The 22108-nt window shown below is 38.8% G+C and overlaps 2 protein-coding genes across 2 annotated transcripts; both read right to left on the bottom strand.

Annotated features, from left to right (window-relative positions):
- Window positions 1–3864: 3864 nt before the first annotated feature.
- On the bottom strand, window positions 3865–8994 carry LOC145973728 (uncharacterized). The gene is made up of 3 exons (XM_083103303.1): window positions 6717–8994; window positions 6566–6672; window positions 3865–6516 (listed from the first exon to the last, which is right to left on the bottom strand). The coding sequence occupies exons 1-3, from the start codon at window positions 8992–8994 to the stop codon at window positions 3865–3867; spliced, it is 5037 nt and encodes a 1678-aa protein (XP_082959429.1).
- A 1715-nt stretch (window positions 8995–10709) lies between these two features.
- LOC145973727 (uncharacterized) lies at window positions 10710–21166 on the bottom strand. The gene is made up of 11 exons (XM_083103302.1): window positions 20877–21166; window positions 20509–20767; window positions 19541–19603; window positions 18762–18965; window positions 17268–17589; window positions 14085–14229; window positions 13917–13996; window positions 13348–13422; window positions 12136–12228; window positions 11750–12055; window positions 10710–11005 (listed from the first exon to the last, which is right to left on the bottom strand). The coding sequence occupies exons 1-11, from the start codon at window positions 21164–21166 to the stop codon at window positions 10710–10712; spliced, it is 2133 nt and encodes a 710-aa protein (XP_082959428.1).
- Window positions 21167–22108: the final 942 nt, after the last annotated feature.

Genomic DNA, 22108 nt, shown 5'->3' with positions numbered 1-22108 from the left:
TCCACGAAGGCACTCAGTACACACCGCATGAACTCGTGTTCGGTAAAACCACGCGGAACCCTGCGAGCGATCCCGTTACTGCGGATACAACCAACGAGAGTTACGCGGAATATCTTACAACACTTTTCAACAACATCAAAGACGCACAAACTATCGTGAAAACCTAATGCGCGCCAAGGAAAAATCCAAAAGATACTACGATCGTAGAAATAGAACGCGTAATTTTAAGATAAGCGATAACGTATACCTCCTTAAGGAACCCTCGAAAGGGAAGTTAGGGGACCAGTACGTAGGCCAATATAAAATATTAGAGGTTCTCAAGAGCCACAATGTAAGACTAGCAATAAGCGCTACTAGAACCCGTGTAGTACACGCAGCAAGCTCAAGCACTCATCGCATCGCGCCCCCACTACGGAGGCCTCCCCCACCTCAGAGCCACTATATCAAAGGAAGTCGGATGGAGGACCGACCACAACTCAATCAAGCGCAGCACCATGAACATCGCCACCGCCACCATGGAAATCTTAGCGCATGCCATTGCCCTAATCCTGTTGCTACCTGCCGCATCATACTGTCTAATCGGATACGACTGCGGGGACAAGGATTAAACATCACGTCATTATTGCTCCTAGACATCGGTAAATACGCCGTCGACAACATAGAACCGAGAGGCCTCCATTTGGACACAGTACAATTGGACACGTTGCAAATGGACACGTTGCAATTGGACACAAAACATTGCACACGGTTCAATTGGACACAGTGCAATTGGACACAAGAATTTTGGGCACTGTAGCTTTTGGACACACGTTTCGTTCTTTTGGACACCGTTTAATTGCACACCGTTCAATTGCACACCGTTCGTTTGCACACCGTTCAATTGCACACCGTTCGTTTGCACACCGTTCGATTGGACACCGTTTAGTTGCACACTGTTCGATTGGACACCAAAAATACATATTGTTCGATTGGACACCGTTCAGTTGCACACCGTTCGATTGGACACCAAAAATATGTACTGTTCGATTGGACACCAAAAATGTTTATTGTTCGATTGGACACCATCAATTGCACACCGTTCGATTGGACACCGTTTAGTTGCACACTGTTCGATTCGACACCGTCAATTGCACACCGTTCGATTGGACACCGTTTAGTTGCACATTGTTCGATTGGACACCGTCAATTGCACACCGTTCGATTGGACACCGTTTAGTTGCACACTGTTCGATTGGACACCGTCAATTGCACACCGTTCGATTGGACACCGTTTAGTTGCACATTGTTCGATTGGACACCGTCAATTGCACACCGTTCGATTGGACACCGTTTAGTTGCACATTGTTCGATTGGACACCGTCAATTGCACACCGTTCGATTGGACACCGTTTAGTTGCACACTGTTCGATCAGACACCAAAAATGCATACTGTTGGATTGGACACCGTTCTATTGCACATATCGTGTATTGAGACACGAAAAGACGTGGACCATTTATTAGGACGTCTAAAATATGCGCATTCGGACGAAAAAAAATAAAAAATTTTGGAAAAATATGATCAATGTTTTTATTGCATTTTATATTGTTAAATAGTATATGCTATAAGCGTGAATCGCGAAAATATATAAAGGTTCTAATATCTGTCAAAATAAAATATATCGAAACTTAACATTTCTCTGGCCAAAAGGTACTGTTGTTATTAATTTTACATTGAATTAATATGTTTTGAAAACAATTTGGACATCATATTTTGTCATGGACAGATAAAGGATAGTATGGTTTTGATAGGAATGGGATTAAAAATTATCGAGACATACAAAAGGAAGCGATAGTTTTATTAACTCAATAAAGAAGTGTTTCTCAACAATTTAAAAATTTTTAGTTTCTAATTGCGTTATGCTATAACTGTAGCACCTCTATAATCAATTTCTATAATCATATATCTTCCGAAAGGTACAACCAGATATTAGAATTAATAGATAAAACTTAAACATATAATTTATTAATCTGCCTAGCGAAATATTCGGACAAAACAAACGGTGCGCATCATTCTGTTTTACAATGTTTTACACATCAGCACTTTGTAAAAGTATAAAATGGAATCGTTTGTTATTATACGTAATGCTGTATTGCAAGAAAGCAAATTTGATACATCTTTGGCACAACATGCATTTGCACAAATAAAATCTCTATACATTATATAATTGCTACATTTTGACTTAGAGTAATAAGAATTTCTATAAACATATGTATCGTTTGAAAGATAGATACAGATATTCTAACATAAATAGATACAAGTTAAACATATAATGTTATTAATTTGCTCACTGTTAAATATTCGAAATATTCGTACAAAACAAACAGTGCGTATCGTTCTAACAACAACGTTGAGGTATATTTGAGTGATATCACGTTGTATACTCGTGTTCCGTGTTAATAAGAAAGCACCTTTGTTAAACGTTTATACGACACATGAACACTTTGCAAAAGTATAAAATGAAATCATAATGTTTATTATGATATGTAATGCCATATCGCAAGAAAGTTGAAACATCTTTGTCGCAAAATGTTCGCGAGCGAATCCGACAGTGCGATGATGGGACCGGAAGGTCGTAAAGCGAAAAAAGTGCGCCTCGTTCACACAAAGGACTGACGTGTATTGGAGTCAGAATTATAAGACAAGTGTTTAGTGCAGTGATTTCGATTGGCGAAACAGCGATGTAACAAAGTGAGCGCGGTTTTCGTGAGCGGTATCGCGAGCGGTGTCGAGAAACAAGAGCGAGAAAAATGCGTTGTCCAAAGTCGTAAGCGGTCGTGTAATGCGGTTAATCAGCGGTTTGATACAAAGATTGCGAAAGTCCAAGAGAATAAGCGGTCGTTATAAGCGGTTTTTACTATGCGGAGCGGTTTTAACTAAGCGGTTTGACAAAAAGTGCGAGACTTCGGCTTGCTCGCGTGCGGTGCCCGTTATAAGGCGAGCGGAATTTTGGGCCCGTTGCGACGTGGCCCAATAATTTTAATTATTTAGCGGTGACCTCATGGCGCTGCGTATAATTGGCCGCCGATGAGGTCTGACGTTGGCTTTTTCGCGGTTGCCATGCGCGCAGTCTTTTTGGAACAGCTGATTGGCAATCAGCTGATCGTGACGTATGGGCGCGCATGCCCGTACGTCACGCTGATTTTGGTCGACGGTTGAGATTATTATTGTCAGTGTTTATGACACGCGTTTCTTATGTCCCAAAAAAATTGAAAATAACTCGAACGATCGAGTTTTTCTGGCGATTAGAGGTCTCGAGAAGTTTCTCGAAGCCCGTTGATTTTGAACTTTCGAGTCATAAAACATCATTCGAAATGTATATAATATATTTAAGAATTTTAATTCGGAATGAATTTTACGATTTTCGAACATCCCGCCCGCCTCGTCAGTACGTGACGAAATTTGCGAGTGTGTTCATGCGCGGGTAGGTGTCGCGAACGGTCCGATTGACGAGTTATTGATAGCGATCATGAATGGAATGCGTGACGTAGTACAAAGACACGTGTGGCTCAGTTTATTTGAGTCTTTCGCGAGAATAGTGTCGTGTGACAGTAGTGAGAAAATGTACAGTGAATTTGAGAATAATCTCGCGAGTGCAGTGAAATGTGAACGTGATCGTGAAATTGTGACGCTGGAGAGAGAACAGAAAAAGAAAAAAGAGACTGATAACGCGGCTCGCGGATCGCGCATAATATCGAATGTGCCTTAATATAATTACATGTGATTAAGCGCGTACGATTCCCGGAATTATGATACCGTGAAACATAATGTGAGTGAATCGTACAATGTGGATGAGACATGAAAGAAAGTTCGGGTTTCGTAAGAGCTCACGAATCCGAGTGCGTTGGAGATGCTGCGGTGTCGGTTCCTGGCAAGAGGATGATTTTCGCGAGTGGTCGGACGAGCTCTGAGGATGCTGTGCGCACGGTGACCACGCGAGTCACGCCGTCGTCCCCGGGGTGCAGGCGTGTTATTCGGGCGAGCGGCCACCGTGTTGGAGGTGTCGATTCCGACCGCAGTAGGCACAGGTCGCCAACGTTGGGGCCGGTCTGGTTCCGTTGCCACTTTGATCTGCAAGCCAGCGTCTGTAGATACTCGCGCGACCACCGATCCCAAAAGTGGTCGCGCATTTTTTGGAGGAGTTGCCACCGTGATAGCGCGTTATCCTTCTCAGTAGCAAGCGACGGCTCCGGAACGGCCAATAGAGGAGCTCCGATGATGAAGTGACCGGGTGTTAATGCCGTCAAGTCGTCCGGATCGTCGGTCTGCGGCTGAAGCGGGCGCGAATTGAGGCACGCCTCCACCTGTGCGAGGAGAGTCGTCATCTCCTCGAAGGTGAGCGTTGCCTCGCCGATAACCCTTCGAAGGTGGTGCTTCGTTGACTTGACGGCTGCCTCCCAAAGCCCGCCAAAGTGAGGAGCTGCGGGCGGGTTAAACCGCCACCTAATGCCGTCTGAAGCTGCTGCCTGCGCGATGCGACGGCCGTCGGTAGTTGAGGCGCGGAACATCTCCCGGAGTTCTCGGCTTGCTCCGATGAAGTTGGTCCCGCAGTCCGAGAACACCTCGTGACAGAGACCTCGCCTGGACACGAAGCGACGGAAGGCAGCCAGGAACGCCTCAGCCGTGTAGTCGGAGACGACCTCGAGGTGAACAGCCTTGGAACTAAGACAAACAAATACAGAGATGAAGCCTTTGTTTGCTCGATGGCCGCGCCCCTTGCTGGTCCGGATGAGGATCGGACCGGCGTAGTCGACTCCGGTACGCAAAAATGGACGCGCCGGAGTCACTCGCTCCTGGGGGAGGTTGCCCATCAGTGGCTGCGGTGCGGTGGCTCGCCATCGGGTGCACGTGACGCATCGATGGATGGACTTCTTGACGATGGCTCGACCTCGCGGGATCCAAAACCGTTGGCGCAGTAGCCCGAGGGTGAGCTGCACTCCTCCATGTAGAGTCCTACGATGGCAGGAGTCCACCAGGAGCCCAGCCATCCAGGAGTCCGGCGGAATGATGATTGGGTGCCGTTCATCGTGAGACAGGATGGCGTGTTTGAGACGGCCTCCGACTCGCATTGTGCCGCTGTCGTCCAGATAGGGGCTCAGCTTGGTGAGCGGACTCCGTGGTGGCAAAGCACGTCCTCTGCTCAGTGATGAGACCTCGGTTGTGTAGTGCAGTGCCTGCGAAGTTCGAGCCCATCGTAAAAGTGCGTCTTCGATTTCGCGTGGCTCCAGAGTTTGTGCGACGTCTGTGACGTTGAGCATTTTCCGTGCGATTTTGCGCCAACGAAGACACCAGGCCGTCACCCTGAGTAGCCGGTGCAAGGACGAGAAACGGAGAATGAGTTCTGGCTCGGTGATGGCCTTGACGGAGGTATTGAGCGAGCCGGCGGCTCGTTGCTCCGGCACCTCCAAGTTTGGCAAGACGCAGTCGTCGCTCGGCCAAAGTGCCTTGTCACTCCGCAGCCAGGATGGTCCGGTCCACCAGAGCGGATGGCCGATCAAGTCACCCGGTTGGGTTCCTCGGGAGGCGCAGTCGGCCGGATTGTCCTTTCCCGGCACATGCCGCCATCGAGCGTCGGGCAGTTGGACCTGGATCTGTGACACCCTGTTGGCCACGTAGGTCTTCCAGCGGGAGGCATGCCCCTGGATCCAGCTCAGCGCTACCCTGGAGTCAGACCACAGGAAGACTGGCGCTGTGGGCAAACCCAGGAGAGTGCGCGTGTGAGCAGTGAGATTCGTCAGGAGGGTGGCCGCGCACAACTCGAGTCGAGGCAAGGACACCGGCTTCACGGGGGCGACCTTGCCTTTGGCAGCCAGCAGGTGAACTGCGGTGTGCCATTCGGTGGCGGAGCGGAGGTACACCACCGCGGCGTATCCTCGCTCCGAGGCGTCGGCGAACCCATGGAGTTCGGTTTGTGTGTGTGGTCCGTCACTGCCTAACCAGCGAGATACCCTGATCTCGTTCAGGCGCGGAAGATCAGAGAGGAGGTTCTTCCAGGACAGGGCGTCTGCCGACGGAAGAGGAGCGTCCCAGTCCAGCTTCTTCAGCCAGGCGGACTGGATCAAAATTTTAGCTCGCATTGTGACCGGAGTGAGCCACCCTAGAGGATCAAACAGTCGTGCGGTCTCGGACAGAACGCGTCTTTTTGTGAACTCGGTGAAGTGACGTGCTTGCACCGAGAAAGTGAAGTGATCACTGGCCGGGTGCCAGTGGAGGCCCAGTGTAGCGTGGCTTTCGTGGGACCACGAGTGCGGTGAGCTGGTGATCCAGTGTTCTGGTGGGACTCCAGACAGGATACCGAGGTTGTTGGCCCCCCACTTCCTGAGCGGAAACCCGCCCGCCGTGCAAAGACCGCGTAGCTCCCGCTGCAACGTGGTGGCCTCCGAGATGGTGCTTGCTCCGGTGACGACGTCGTCCACGTAAGTATCGCGGCGTAGTGCTACCGCTCCGCGCGGAAATTGCGAACCCTCGTCGTCAGCGAGCTGGTGTAGGGTCCGTATGGCGAGAAATGGCGCGCACGCCAAGCCATACGTGACCGTTCGTAGGCGGTACTCGCGGACGTCGTCGGTGACTCAGTGCCGCCAGAGTATCCGCTGGTGGTCGCGGTCCTCCTGATGGATAAGGATTTGGCGGTACATCTTTTCGATGTCCGTCACAAAGACATAGCGGTGCCAACGCCAACGAAGGAGCACGTCGGCGAGGACTGGCAGGAGGTTGGCGCCCGTCAACAAGTTGACGTTGAGGGACGCGCCCGAGATCGAGAGCTGCGAGCCGTTGAAGACGACCCTGAGCTTCGTTGATGTGCTCGTTTCCCGCAGCACTCCGTGATGCGGTAAGTAGCACTTAGCGGTGTTTTCTTGTTCGGATGAGGTGTTTACGACTTCCATATGTTGCAGGTCTTCATACTCCTGCATGAAGCCGCGGTAAAGATCGCCGAATCGAGCGTCCTTTGAGCAGCGGCGCTCCATGGCGTGAAGCAGACGTTCGGCTGGCTTGCGGGTCTCAGTGAGAGAGGGCGGTGCTCCAGTGAACGGCAGCCTAACAACGTACCGTCCGGTGTTGGTGCGTGTGTGCTCGCGGGTGAAGAGGTCTTCGCACCTCTTCTCTTCGGCGGTGAGAGCGACGGGAGCGGCGGTCTCTCTTTCTTGCTCCCAAAACAGCTGCACCAGGTCGTTCAACTCGTGGTCGATGGAGCACTGGTGCGAGGTATGGCTGCTCTGGAGCGTGGCCTTGTGACCTCCAGACAAGATCCAGCCGAGCGAGGTCCGCTGAGCGATGGGCTCGTCCTTGCGTCCCTTGCGAAGCCCATCTTGAAGTACGGCGGAGTATACGTCTGCGCCGAGCAGTATTTCTATCGGATCTCGATCGAGATACTGCGGATCCGCCAGGGAAAGGCCGCGAATGTGTGGCCAAGTGAAGCTGCTTCGCAAGATGGGTCCCTGGTACGACGAGAGGCGCGGAAGAACGTACGCTAGTACCTGAAGGGTTGCTCCGGTCACCCCAGAGGAGAGGCTCAAGGATAACTTTCCACGAGTTGCTCCGGATGCTCCTCCAATGCTGGCGACGGACATTGAAGAGTGACTTCGCGGCAGACGCAAGCGTTGCGCCAGAGCTTCTGAGACCAGGGAAACTTCTGACCCCTGGTCGATCAGCGCACGGACGGCGTGAGGTCTTCCCAAGTGGTCCGTGATGTTGACGCGTGCGGTGGCGAGAAGGATCGCCTTGCGATCCGATGCGAGTCGCGTGGTGGACAAAGAACTCGCTCCGTCGGATTGTGCGTACGCGTCGTGAAGTAAAGTGTGGTGTCGTGACTTGCACGTGAAGCAAGTTTTCACGGATTGGCATTTGGCTAGGAAGTGATTGCCGAGACAGTTGAAGCACAGTTTGTTTGCTTCCACGAAGTTCTTTCTGTCGCTCGCGGTTTTCGACTTGAATTCCGTGCATTGCATAAGGGAGTGCTTGCCCTTGCATGCTGCGCACGTCGAGGAGTCGGATGTGCGCTTCACGAAATGCGATTTCGCGGATTTGGAAGTTCCTCCGGATTTCGCAACGGAGTTCGGATGCACGGCGTTGAGTGTGAGGATCTGCTCGGACATGAAACCCATCAGGACGGCATTACTCGGCGGATCGACGGAACCGCGTATGGAGGACTCCCATTCCATCCGAGTTTGCGGATCGAATCGATCGACGAGCAGGTGATTGAAAAGGTCCATCCCGTGCGTGGCAATGGGCCTATCGATGCTCTCCTGAGCGTTGATGGCAGTCGTGGCGGCGTTATAAAGGCGACTTAGCTCGTCGGCGGTTGCGGCTTTCATTTTTGGCACGGCGGTATAAGCGGCGAAGTTGGCGCGAATGAGTTCCCGTTTGTTTTCGTAATGCGAGCTCAGAATCGTCCACGCCCGCTCATAATTGCCCCCGACAATCGGTAATGACCGGATTAATTTTTCCGCAGGACCTTGTAAGCTGGTACGGAGGTAGTGGAGCTTTTCCACGTTAGAGATAGACGGATTGTCTCCTATAATGGACAGGAAGATGTCGCGAAACGCTGGCCAGTCTCCGTACGCGCCAGAGAACGTCTGGAGCTTTATCCGCGGCAACGATGTCTTGAGCGCGTGCTCCTGGTAAGCCTCGGTCTTCGGCACGCTGGGCGGCTCGCTTTTGAGTTTGTTCGCGTACCCGACTAACGTGCTCCGCTGTGTCACGTAAGTTGATTCCGCAATGTCAATAAAATCAGCTTTTGCGTACTCACTGTCGAGATATTTCTCTTTCAGCGCAGTCCTGATGAGTTCATGCTGAGCCTCGAACTTGTTCCACAGCGTCTCGAGGAGGTGGAGGCGAGCTTGGATGGCTTCGGCGGTGATGTTTGAGACGCCCATCTTGCGCAGATTGTCCACGGAGCGAGACATTCGCCCGTGGACATCATTCTGCGCCTCCAGCAACGCCTTCAAATCGGCACTCATCTTCACTAATTGTCTTTCTGTTCAGGTTCGCGCACTGGACGACACACGTGAATTTCACCCACGAACTGCGGAAGCGGATGTTAATCCGGCTCGAAGGACCAGAAATGTTCGCGAGCGAATCCGACAGTGCGATGATGGGACCGGAAGGTCGTAAAGCGAAAAAAGTGCGCCTCGTTCACACAAAGGACTGACGTGTATTGGAGTCAGAATTATAAGACAAGTGTTTAGTGCAGTGATTTCGATTGGCGAAACAGCGATGTAACAAAGTGAGCGCGGTTTTCGCGAGCGGTATCGCGAGCGGTGTCGAGAAACAAGAGCGAGAAAAATGCGTTGTCCAAAGTCGTAAGCGGTCGTGTAATGCGGTTAATCAGCGGTTTGATACAAAGATTGCGAAAGTCCAAGAGAATAAGCGGTCGTTATAAGCGGTTTTTACTATGCGGAGCGGTTTTAACTAAGCGGTTTGACAAAAAGTGCGAGACTTCGGCTTGCTCGCGTGCGGTGCCCGTTATAAGGCGAGCGGAATTTTGGGCCCGTTGCGACGTGGCCCAATAATTTTAATTATTTAGCGGTGACCTCATGGCGCTGCGTATAATTGGCCGCCGATGAGGTCTGACGTTGGCTTTTTCGCGGTTGCCATGCGCGCAGTCTTTTTGGAACAGCTGATTGGCAATCAGCTGATCGTGACGTATGGGCGCGCATGCCCGTACGTCACGCTGATTTTGGTCGACGGTTGAGATTATTATTGTCAGTGTTTATGACACGCGTTTCTTATGTCCCAAAAAAATTGAAAATAACTCGAACGATCGAGTTTTTCTGGCGATTAGAGGTCTCGAGAAGTTTCTCGAAGCCCGTTGATTTTGAACTTTCGAGTCGTAAAACATCATTCGAAATGTATATAATATATTTAAGAATTTTAATTCGGAATGAATTTTACGATTTTCGAACACAAAATGTATTTAAAATAAAATAAAAATAAAATCTCTATATATTATACATTGACTTAAAGTAACTTTAAATGCTGCAATTTATATAATTATTACGTTTTTTGAAGGATAACACAATTATTCTAAGGAAAACAAAATATATGTCAAATATAATGTTATTCGCATTCTTGTAACGAATTGTTAGAAACGATCGACAGAACAAAGTCTACGCATCATTTTGTTTTTCTGTAATGACATTATTCAGGCAAAACGGTACATTTATCTGGTTGATATCATGTGATTCGTTTATAATTATTTTTATTATTTAATGTCAAATTACGTAACCGATCAATTCCGAGTTCACATTGCAACATTTTGAACTTATTGACATATTTCTAATTCATTTTAATGTCATTTCCGCAACTTTTAACTAGTTATTAAAAGTAAATTATTTACTTCATCTGTGAAAAAAAAACGTTTTCAACTGATGTAAAATTATGTTAAATTATCCTTCAAATGTAAGTAAAATTGCACGAATCATTTTCTCTGTTACAAAATAACCTTTTTCTCTTTTCTTTAAGTAATACAGGGCGTATATTATTGTACAAAACACACGAGCACGATAGTTACAAGAGCGGTATTACGACAGGAGCATTTCAGGTACGTAAAAACGATTTACTTAGAAATTCGATATTTAAAGTTTCCACAATGTGGAAAAACTAGGTTAAATTTTCAAGTTTTAAAGTTTGAATGTGTTTTGATCGTAAATGTATTGCTTGAATCACGTAGTGTTTATGGTTTTCTAATTCTTATATGGTTTTCATATGTGACGTTACATATCGGACATCTATTGGCTTCCAAACGTTCGATGCATGAGGAGCAGCAAGCGAGATGACCGCAAGGTATGAAAGCATGTGTGCGCTCGTTAACAAGACACACCGTACAAGTGTCTTCGGAAGGTTTGTCTTCTGAAGGATTTTGATTGTTCTCCCAATCCACAGCATGGAACGTAAGTTCTTCTGAATGAGTATTATCGTTAATTAAATATAAATATTCATCTTCCGGCACTTCATATATCGTCTCATCATCTGGAAAAGAGAAAAATTATAATACTGAATATATCGGAATGCATTAAGACTCCCGAGTACTCGCCGAGACCAAATTGAATTGATGACGTCAAAAGCGAGAAATGACACAATGAAAATTCTTGCGTACAATTTTTAAATAAAAACATTTTTTAATAAAATGACACTACCGATTGCTTTAATACACTTGAAAAATTATATGGAAACTAACCTGTTCTCTTGACCGTTAAGGGGGTTCTACAATGGGTTGCGAATGAAACCTAATCAACAAGTTAGCTTGATGCTAATTGGATCGTACAACTCTTGCAACTGGCAACGGGACTTTGGCAACTCATTGTAAAAAATAACTGTATAATGAGTGCGAAACAAAGCGCCCAAAAATGTGGTAAAATACGCGATTTCGCAACTATCAAAAAGAGGAGAAATTCCTTTTACATAGTATATTCCTAACTTACGTATATTTTGACATATATTTTTACGGGTTTCATAAATACATTACACGTCATAACACTAATGTAAACCGAATAGTAATTACGAAATGGCACGCAAAAATTGTCAGCATGTCATTTTTCGCTTAGAGAAAAAGACATAAGTATATGACAGAAGTATTATAAGAGAGAAAGAGACAGAACTATATGTTGTCACCGTCGACTCAGAATTTCACGAGGAGTACTTGGGAACCTTAAGATTCATTTAAATTGGTTTTAGTTAAATTGGTTAAGTAGTTATCTCGTACTAAATAGTTACCTTCTATTTCAATAGAATCACTCTCCGTGTTAAAAATAGAATTTGTTTCAGATTGCTCATGTGTTATTATTTGTGCAGAATTTTCTCTATCACTATTTGCTTCTATATATAAAGAATTTTCTCTATCGTTATTTACTTGTATATCTGAAGTATATTCTCTATTATTTTCTGTTTGTGTATCTGAAGAATTTTCTCTATCGTTATGTATCTCTGTATCTGAAGAATTTTCTCTATTGTTATGTGTCTGTATATCTGAATTTCTATCATTTTCTGTTTGTACATCTAAAAAATTGTCTTTGTCGTTATCTGAAAATAAATTTTCACTTTCTTATTTAAAACTTAAAAAAAATGTTTCTTATAAAATGTGATATAATAGCTTTTATTACCTAAACTTATTTCAGATACATTTTGAACTTCTTCTTGACTGTGTAAATTTCTTCTACGTATACCTCGATATATGCGTCTATTATTTTGCCTTTCTAAAACAAGAAAATCAAATAATCTCTTAAGATAATTGTGTACTATGAAATTATTACGTAATTAAAATGTTTTATTAATTTGCTGTTAATATTTTTAATTGTGTTAGTGTACATATACAATATAATTTTAAATATTGTACAGTTAAATGTTTTTCGGCAAATTATTAAAGAAATCTTAATGGACTTGATAAACATTATAATTACAGGATTGTGAAGGAAACAGCCTTCGTGATAATTCTGAATAAATTTCTTATAAATAGATCAAAAAATGTTTCTTAAAAAAGCGACTAAAAACATCAGAAATCAAATTTTTTTGCAAATATCTAGAAAAAATATGTATTTTTTAACGAAACATACTTAAACAAGAGTAAAAAATTATCTTTCAAATAAAACCAAAATGAGCGTAATATGTTCCATAGGTTTTGAGATAATCAATTCTAAATATACGAAAAAATAGTTCATTCTATGATGACTTATTTCAATAATGCAGAAAAAGAAAATTTGTTTATTAGTGGAATATAACCAACAAAATATTACATAAAATAAACATTAAAAATTAATTAAGATCATAACAACATAAATGAATTGTATTTTTAAAAAGCTCTATTGTCGATAGCCGAAAGAACATTTCTCGTATATTTGAAATTGATTATCTCAAAATCTGTGGAACTTATTACACTCATTTTGGTTTTATTTGAAAGATAATTTAATTTTCTTTTTTTATGTAAGCATTTTTTTAAATTGAAAAATGTATATTTTCCCAGACATTTGTGTAAAAATGTATAAAAAGACGTAATTTAGAAGTTTTTGATTGCTAAGTTTTAAGGAAGCATTTTTCGATCTATGTTAATAGGAAATTTTTTTGTTCAGAATTAAATTTCCTATCAGAAGTGTTTCCTTCGCGGATTACCTCGTATATATATATATATATATACATATGTACTTACATACATACACACATACATACGTACACACGCATACACGCTCACACACGCCCGCACGCGCATGCGCGGGCGCGCACACACACACATACGTACGTACGTATGTATATATGTATGTATGTATGTATGTATGTATGTATGTATGCATGTATGTATGCATGTATGTATGTATGTATACCTGTCTGAAAGGTTTCATTTAAACTATCCGAGAACAACTCCATATCTACATGGTCATCACCCGTTAATTCAATGTCTGAAAAAAAGAAACAGAAAAATATGTTTGGAAGAACTGACTACTTTTGTGACTACTTTTTGCAAAATAATTTAATATATATTTTTTTAATCGTATAGTTACTTGGATATACACACAACACAAGCACAGTAGTTGAAACAAAAGCGACAAGATCATTTTAGACATCTAACATGAGCATAAATTAGATAAAAAGTTGTATGTGCTGTAAGAAAATTGCGAACAATATACACATGCATTTACTGCATATATATTAAATAATATAGTTTAAATTATAATATAATTTATATTTAAGATATGTAGAAGATAATTACAAGAAAATATTACAAGATTATATTTTCGAAATGGGTCTGTCGTAGTAATAAATTAATATATGAAATAATTTTATTTTTTTTGAATGTCAAAAATTATATTATAATATATTTATAATATATTATAATATATTATTATATATATATATATATGGATGTTGTATGATATATTGTAAGCGCATTTACCTTCCAACGATGCTATTTGTTCCATTTGAAATATATTATTATTCTTGGTAAACATTAGTAGAAATTCTCTAAGTGACAACCTAAAGAAAATTAATCATTTATTACATTTATTACTAATATTTATTACGATTTGACACGTATATTATTACAAAATAATAACCATGATACCTTTGATTGACTAAATCTTCTTGCGCATTTATAATTTTAGAATCAAGTTCTCTATTAGCTTTTGTGCGAAGTCGTCGAGGTCTAACACCATTGTTTAATCGACGTAAATCTAATTCTTGATCAGTAATTAAATGTGATAATTTATCTAGGAAAAAAAGATACAAGATACAAGAGTGTATAAAACGAATTAAAAGCATGGCTTCTTAACAACAATACAAAAAGAAAGAGTATTGTCGACATGAGTAAATCAGTATTAAGAAATCAGGGGGCAAGATTGATCAGGGCTCAAGAAACGAAAAATCCCGATTTCAATCTATTTTCTAATGACAAATGTACTTATTTATTTAATAATTCGATATTTAAAGTTTCTACAATGTCAAAAGTGCTACATTCAATTTTCAAACTAAAGCCACGTTTGTATTTAAGATGTAATGTATCACATACATATGACATCTATAATATGTAAAATATTTAATTTGTCCATCATGTTGCTTTCAATTTTTTGCAATATAATCTAACCTTGTTAATAGAAGCACTAATTGCATGCTGATAAAACATTTCATATGACAAAATACATGAAAATTAATCTTTTAATTTTTATTTAAAAAATGATATTATATTTGTGAACATATTAATACTCTAATTAAACATATTAACATGTAGTAAATATAAATTTTTGCGGACGGTTGTATTATTTACTTCAAGAACGAAACGCAGACAAAAATAAGTATATGAAAGATCATATAATTTTTTGCAAAGTATTTTTGTATTATAGAATATTTTCTTTTCATTATATTAACTATTAATATTTCAATATATTAATTTTATTAACTCTAATTTTCGTGATTTTTTATAATACACAATATTTTATCTAACCTATATTCATATTATTACATGCTTAATTGATAATGTCACTTTTCTTGTAACTACTTGTGTAGTAATTATATAATTACTGGGATACATATATAACACAAGTAGTTACAAGAAAAGTGACATTACGACAAGATCACTTCAAGTATGTAATAATATGAATATAGGTTAGATAAAATATTATGTATTATAAAAAATCACGAAAATTAAAGCTAATAAAATTAAAGCTGCATATGCATAATATAAGATCGATATTTAGCCACATACTTGATTTATACAATTGATTTATACAATTTTGTTGTGTACATATATGCAACTGATGCAATTGTGAAAGTTTATATGCATACGCAAGCACTGATTTTATATTAGTTATAACACTATTATTCAGATATAACATGAGCACAATAGTTACAAGAAAAGCGATATTACAACAAGGGCATGTCATATGATTTACTTAAAAATTTTTCAGGCATGTCATATGATTTACTTAAAAATTTGATATTTAAAGTTTCCGCAGTGGGTAAAAATGCTACGTTTGATTTTCAAATGGAAGCAACGTTTTCAGTTAAAACACAAATCACAAATGATATGACAAGTACTTTATAATAAAAATGATTTAACTGCATTGTGTGTGTGTGTGTGCGTGCGTGCGTGCGTGCGTACATGCATGCGTGCGTACGTGTGTGTGACATTACGTAAAATACTTATTTTGTTTATATGTATAATAATATATTGTATATGTATTTAAAAAGTTTCTATACTTAATATAGAAAATATTTTGATATATATATATATATACAGGGTGATTCTGAACAGACGTTTGTCTTTAAAAAGATAAATTGTCGAGTCTATTCTGAGACGATTTTCCCTTTACCAAAATTGTCTACGAGGCTTAGTTTTTAAATTATTAAATAAAATAGTTCGCGAATTACGGAACGAGTACAAGAGGTAGACAGGGACGGCGCAACTCGCTGTCCGATACAGGCGATCATGTGGGGCGCGTGACGCGATCAGCTGATTGCTGCACACGATGAGTGTAACAATCAGTGTGTGTGTGTGTGTGTGGGGTGTATTTATGCACGCGTATCCACACATGCACCGTACTCTCTCTCTCTCTCTTTCTCCCTCTTTCTCTCTCACTCTCTCACTCACTCACTCACTCACTTATTCTTACCTTAATAATGAGATTCTTCATACTGCTGATAAATAGCAGTGCCCAGTGTGTTGCACGATAATAATCGTCGTCGACGAGACGTCGTTTCTTCAACACGCAGTCTGACACAAATAAGCGAAGTTTTTTCTTTCATCACTTTCGACACTTTTACAAATTTATTCGCGCACTTAATCACTCACGATTGAACGATAAAAGGAGAAATTTACCAACGGTTACGGTACGAATTTAATAAACGGTTAACGCATTTAATTATTAATTACACACTCGATTAAAGAAACGCGTTAACAGAACGCGATACTCGATGCAAAGCGCGCGACGCGACGACCGACGACAAGCAGGTCAGGTTAGTACTAGCGCCTCTAGCGCTGCCAAACATAAACGTGTAGCATTACGCGCTAGTACTAACCTGACCTGCTTGTCGTCGCGTTCTGTTAACGCGTTTCTTTAATCGAGTGTGTAATTAATAATTAAATGCGTTAACCGTTTATTAAATTCGTACCGTAACCGTTGGTAAATTCCTCCTTTTATCAATCGTGAGTGATTAAGTGCGCGAGTAAATTTGTAAAAGTGTCGAAAGTGATGAAAGAAAAAACTTCGCTTATTTGTGTCAGACTGCGTGTTGAAGAAACGACGTCTCGTCGACGACGATTATTATCGTGCAACACACTGGGCACTGCTATTTATCAGCAGTATGAAGAATCTCATTATTAAGGTAAGAATAAGTGAGTGAGTGAGTGAGTGAGAGAGTGAGAGAAAGAGGGAGAAAGAGAGAGAGAGAGAGAGAAAGAGAGAGAGTACGGTGCATGTGTGGATACGCGTGCATAAATACACCCCACACACACACACACACACACACACACACACTGATTGTTACACTCATCGTGTGCAGCAATCAGCTGATCGCGTCGCGCGCCCCACATGATCGCCTGTATCGGATGGTGAGTTGCGCCGTCCCTGTCTACCTCTTGTACTCGTTCCGTAATTCGCGAACTATTTTATTTAATAATTTAAAAACTAAGCCTCGTAGACAATTTTGGTAAAGGGAAAATCGTCTTAGAATAGACTCGACAATTTATCTTTTTAAAGACAAACGTCTGTTCAGAATCACCCTGTATATATATATATATATATATAATTACCTAAGAATGTCCAAATATTAATATTTCTCGTTCCTAATTTCTGGACTGCAATATTATGAAAACTTTCTACTATGTTATTAGTACGCACGGGACAACGATAGGTACTAATTTTTGATGCCATATTTAACCAGGTAAGTCTCAGATATGACATAAATTGTAAAATATCTGCATGTTCATTAGAAAGTAGGTCAGCTTCTGTTTGTATTATGAATAAAGCTTGTTGAAACATATCTGGTGGTAACAAAGGTAATATCATAGTCATTGAAAGTATCGTTTTTGGAATATTTGAGAGACGTAATTTTCGCCATTTACGCAACACGGCCTGAAATAAATAAAAATGTAATTAGTTTAATGTAATTACATATACACACACACACACACACATATATACATAGGTATTAAAAATGAATGTGATAAAGTTAATTTTTTTAAAGTGAAATTATTAAGCTTTTGGACCCGGATCTGAGAATTCTGAGTCGATGGTGGCGACACATAGTTCTGTCTCTTTTTCTTTTATAATACATATACTTTTGTCTCTTTCTCTAAGCGAGAAATGACATGTTGAAAATTCTTGAGCGCCATTTTTAAATAAAAAGTTATTTTAATGAAACATTATAAATCGCTTCAATACACATATTCTACGGAAATTAAAGTTAATAAGGAATATATTATATGAAAGGAATATTTTCCACTCCTTTCGACATCTGTCAAATCGCGTGTTCCGTCGCATTTCTATGGACTTTATTTTACGGTTATTTATTAATTTAAGGGAAAAATTTACTTTACGGACAATTTTATGAATATGCTGAAGCGATTTGTAAAAATATCTTTCAATTTTTTTTTAATAAACGTACTTTTTATATATAATTGTAATCTGTCTCGTGTAAAATAATCAAGGTCATATCATAAAATTACAATGAAAAAACAATATGAAATGGCAAGCTCTTTTATATCTTCTCCCAGCTCAAAGTGTGTTTGAAACAACACTTAAAAATCGGATATCAAACAATTATTGGAAAATTATAAAATGTTTATATCTCGTTCAGTTTCAAATATTAACCTATAATATTTATAATATTTCACTCTGTATAGTTATGAAAAATGTTATCTATACAAGAATAAACTAAAAATTATTTAGAAACAATTTTATATTTTAAGTTTCATGATTAGTGATAGCCAATAGCCACATGTATGTATTGTTTATTCAAGGTTTATATCTTTTGCACGCATCAAAATGTTTTGTTGACAAATTTACAAGAATAATACGAGAGCAGTGAAAGTTACTGTTTTTACGCGATTGATGTACGACTACTGTAATTATTGTATTGTGGCTGATCAAAAATCTTTAAAAGACGCTAGTTTATAAATTATCTATTTATTTATATTTCTATATTAAAAAAGAATTCATTAATGTATATATGTGTATGCTGTATATGTGCACGCGTGCTTAATCTACTATTATGAATGATTATGCATCTAAGAATGGTTATATACCTGATTGAAATGGAACCAACATCCAGTTAAATTAGCGCTAGGAAACTTCTTATGCAATGATTTAACTGCAGCTATTTCAAAATCACTCATAACGAACTTAACATTTTGTTCAAGTTGTGGTACCAATTGTGTAATTTTGTCCCATAAAGCATCATACAAAGTTGTTGTACGTGCATCACATAATATGAATAATGTTGCAATACCCTGAAAGTATTAAGTTAGTAATTTTGAATAGTAATTTTGGTATTCTGATTTAAGACTTACGAGTACTCGCCGTGCAACTCTGAATCGACATATAGTTCTATTTCTTTCTCTCTTATAATACATATACTTCTGTTATATTCTCTTTCTCTAAGCGAGAAATGACAGCCCGAGATATTCTTGCGTAATTATTCGTTTTATGCTAGTGTTGTGATATGTAACATATTTATGAAATTCGTAAAATTGTTCGTAAAGTAAGCTGTATAAGACATACACTACGTAAAGGAACATTTTTCCTCCTTTCGATAGCTGTCAAACTACGTGCTTTTTTGCATTTTTGGACGCTTTGTTTCGCAGTTTTTTATTAAGTGTCAAGAGAGCAGTTTAGTTTCCGTAATAATCTTTCAAGTGTTAAAGTTAAAATCGGCAGTGTTATTTTATAAAAATATGTTTTTGTTAAAAGTTGGCAAGAATTTTCGGCGTGTGATTTCTCATCTTTGACGACATCAATTCAATATGATCACGGCGAGTACTCAGGAGCCTTAAAAGATTGAATGATTGCAATAAATATATCTTACTGTATCCATGTATCGTATATGTACAGAGTAAAGTTGCGCAATATGAGGCTTACGTGGGAGGACCTTAAGAAAGATATGTAAAAATTATTAAATTATAAATAATCAGATTTAAATAATAGAATAATAGAATAAGATTAAATGCTTATACGATATGATGAATTAATTATAACGTTTATACGGATATTAAATATAAAATAGAATCACGTTTACTAAATATAACAATATTACAAAAAAGAATTGAAATCTCCTTAGTGTAATATATTAACATAAACAAACTCTATACATTATATAAATGATATATTTTAACTTAGAGTAGCTGTAGAAGTAGCAATTTCTCCAATCATACATTTTTTAAAAGAAACAATTTTAAGATAAATAGAAAAAATAAAACATAATGTTAATCTGCTTCTAATTAAATATTCGAAACAATCGAACAAAACAAACAGTATCATTAAAATAACAATATTCAAGTATAATTATAATTGAGTGACATTACATGTAATATAATTATATAGTTATTTCACATATAACATGAGCATGATAGTTACAAAAAGAGTGATATTATGACAAGATCATTTCAGGCACATAATGAGTATATGTTAGATAAAAAATTATAGTGAGAAAATTGCGAGAAATATGCGCACGCCCTACATACACTGTATTTACATTACATATTTATATTGTTCAGATAAAACAAGCAAGATAGTTACAAGAAAAACGGTATTACGATAAGAGCATCAGATAAAAAGCATATGTACAGAATAAAATTGTGCAATATGAGGATTGTGTTGAAGAACCGTAAGAAAAATATGTACAATAATTAAAAATTTTTAAATTGTAAATAACTAGATTCAGCATTGTTTTATATACAATATCTTGATATACTGTTGATATTTTATGTAAAAAAAGCTATATAAAAAATGTATACAAAATTTCTTAATCACAAAAGTTCTGTAAGTTCTACTTACAGAAAAAGTTCCATCTACATAAATTTCAGTAGCAGAAGATAATGCTTGTAGTAAATAATCGGTTGATAAAATTATTGCAGTTTTTCCATTAACTGTAATTATGTTTTCTTTAGAGATATTTGGTATTATGTCAGAATTTTTTAAAATATTATATAACGTTGCCAACGTATCAGGTACAGATGGTCGGGTTTTCATACGTTCACGATGCATGCTACATCTTATAGATGGAAAGCTCAAATATTGTGCCGCATCTGGATTGCTAGAAAGAAAAGATATCTTAAAACCAAATCAAAATGTCATGAAATTATAAAGTCATTATTATAGAAGTTTTGATAAAATATATATAGAAAAAATAAAATAAATTTTACCTTCTACAAACTGAATCAAAGATTTCTTTGAAACTAGTACAAGTTTCGCGTGAGAGTCTCAACATTTCCTCTTTCAATTTAAGCTGCTCTTGGATAAATGGTAACTTTTGATGATTATGTTCTTTTAAAATATGCATACCATTATTATCCTGAAAGATTACGCCTGGACATTTTGATGATCTGCGTATGTTACATCGATAGACATTGTTATAATGATTGTCCATAGTATATAAATAATCATCATATGTATAAACATGTGATCCCTTCCTTTTACCAGGTAAAACTTGCATCTACAATAAAACAAGATACACGCCAATTAAACATTTCATATAACAAAAAATATACTACTCAGTCCGCAATTAATATGTACTTTTAAATACAATTACTAATAAATATTATTTTACTTAAAAAATTTTTACCTAATAAACCTTTCCACTATATAAAATCATAAATAAATAATGATTCTTTAAATATTGAATAAAATGTAAAATATAATTAAGTCTGCAATAAATTCTTCGTAAATAAATGCAATTCATATTGCAATATACGATAACACTATATTATTATATTACATAGACTGCATTTCGTGTTTTGCATGACAGACATTTATCTGCAGTGTACGTTACGTATTATAGATATCATAGGATAAATGGGTTTCATGAGCAAAATGAATTCCAAATAATGTTTTTTCGAAATTAGTCTATCCATGTTAACAAAACTATTACGTACAAACTGATCAAATATATATTTCATTATATAATAAAATAAATGTTGAAAATTAATTTCCTAAAAATAATACTTGTGAATATGTAAATGTGAAGTTAATATCAAATTAAACATGTTAGCATGTAGAAAATATAAAATTACCCAAACTAATGGTATTACTTTGACAAAAAAACGCAGACAACAGCCAAAAATAAGTATAGTGAAAAACGGTTTTACTTTTGGCAAAATACTTTAGTATATATTTTTTTAATTATATAGTTACTTGCAGATATTTTACCAGCACGATAGTTAAGTTACAACAATAACTATTAGAATATTGAAAATTGCGGGAGAAACGTGCCCCCACATATACTTAGAGCGGTATTCATTGCTATATATAAGATCAGCTTCAGCTCTTTATGTTGTATATGTTTAGAAAGTCAACAGAAATACAATTCAGTAATAAAATATTACATATAATGAAATGCGATGAAATTAATTTACAAGAGAAAAATAATGTTTTTTTC

Source organism: Camponotus vicinus, unplaced genomic scaffold, assembly GCF_025532165.1.
Source record: "Camponotus vicinus isolate PSW18456_S1 unplaced genomic scaffold, iyCamVici1.0 SCAF_6, whole genome shotgun sequence".
Classification (NCBI taxonomy): Eukaryota; Metazoa; Arthropoda; class Insecta; order Hymenoptera; family Formicidae; genus Camponotus; species Camponotus vicinus.
Note: the sequence above shows the minus strand (reverse complement) of the source record. Positions and strands in the feature narration are given on the sequence as shown.

Excerpts from the sequence above, each read along its gene's own strand:
- LOC145973727 (XM_083103302.1), bottom strand. The coding sequence starts at position 21,166 with ATGCAAGTTTTACCTGGTAAAAGGAAGGGATCACATGTTTATACATAT. Across the intron at positions 13,423-13,916 it reads ACAAATAGCATCGTTGGAAG|ACATTGAATTAACGGGTGAT; the intron begins GTAAATGCGCTT and ends TCTTTTTTTCAG. Across the intron at positions 12,056-12,135 it reads TGTATCTGAAATAAGTTTAG|ATAACGACAAAGACAATTTT; the intron begins GTAATAAAAGCT and ends ATTTATTTTCAG.
- LOC145973728 (XM_083103303.1), bottom strand. The coding sequence starts at position 8,994 with ATGAGTGCCGATTTGAAGGCGTTGCTGGAGGCGCAGAATGATGTCCAC. Across the intron at positions 6,673-6,716 it reads CCTCGCCGACGTGCTCCTTC|ATGTACCGCCAAATCCTTAT; the intron begins GTTGGCGTTGGC and ends GACATCGAAAAG. Across the intron at positions 6,517-6,565 it reads TACCGCCTACGAACGGTCAC|CTCGCTGACGACGAGGGTTC; the intron begins GTATGGCTTGGC and ends ACCCTACACCAG.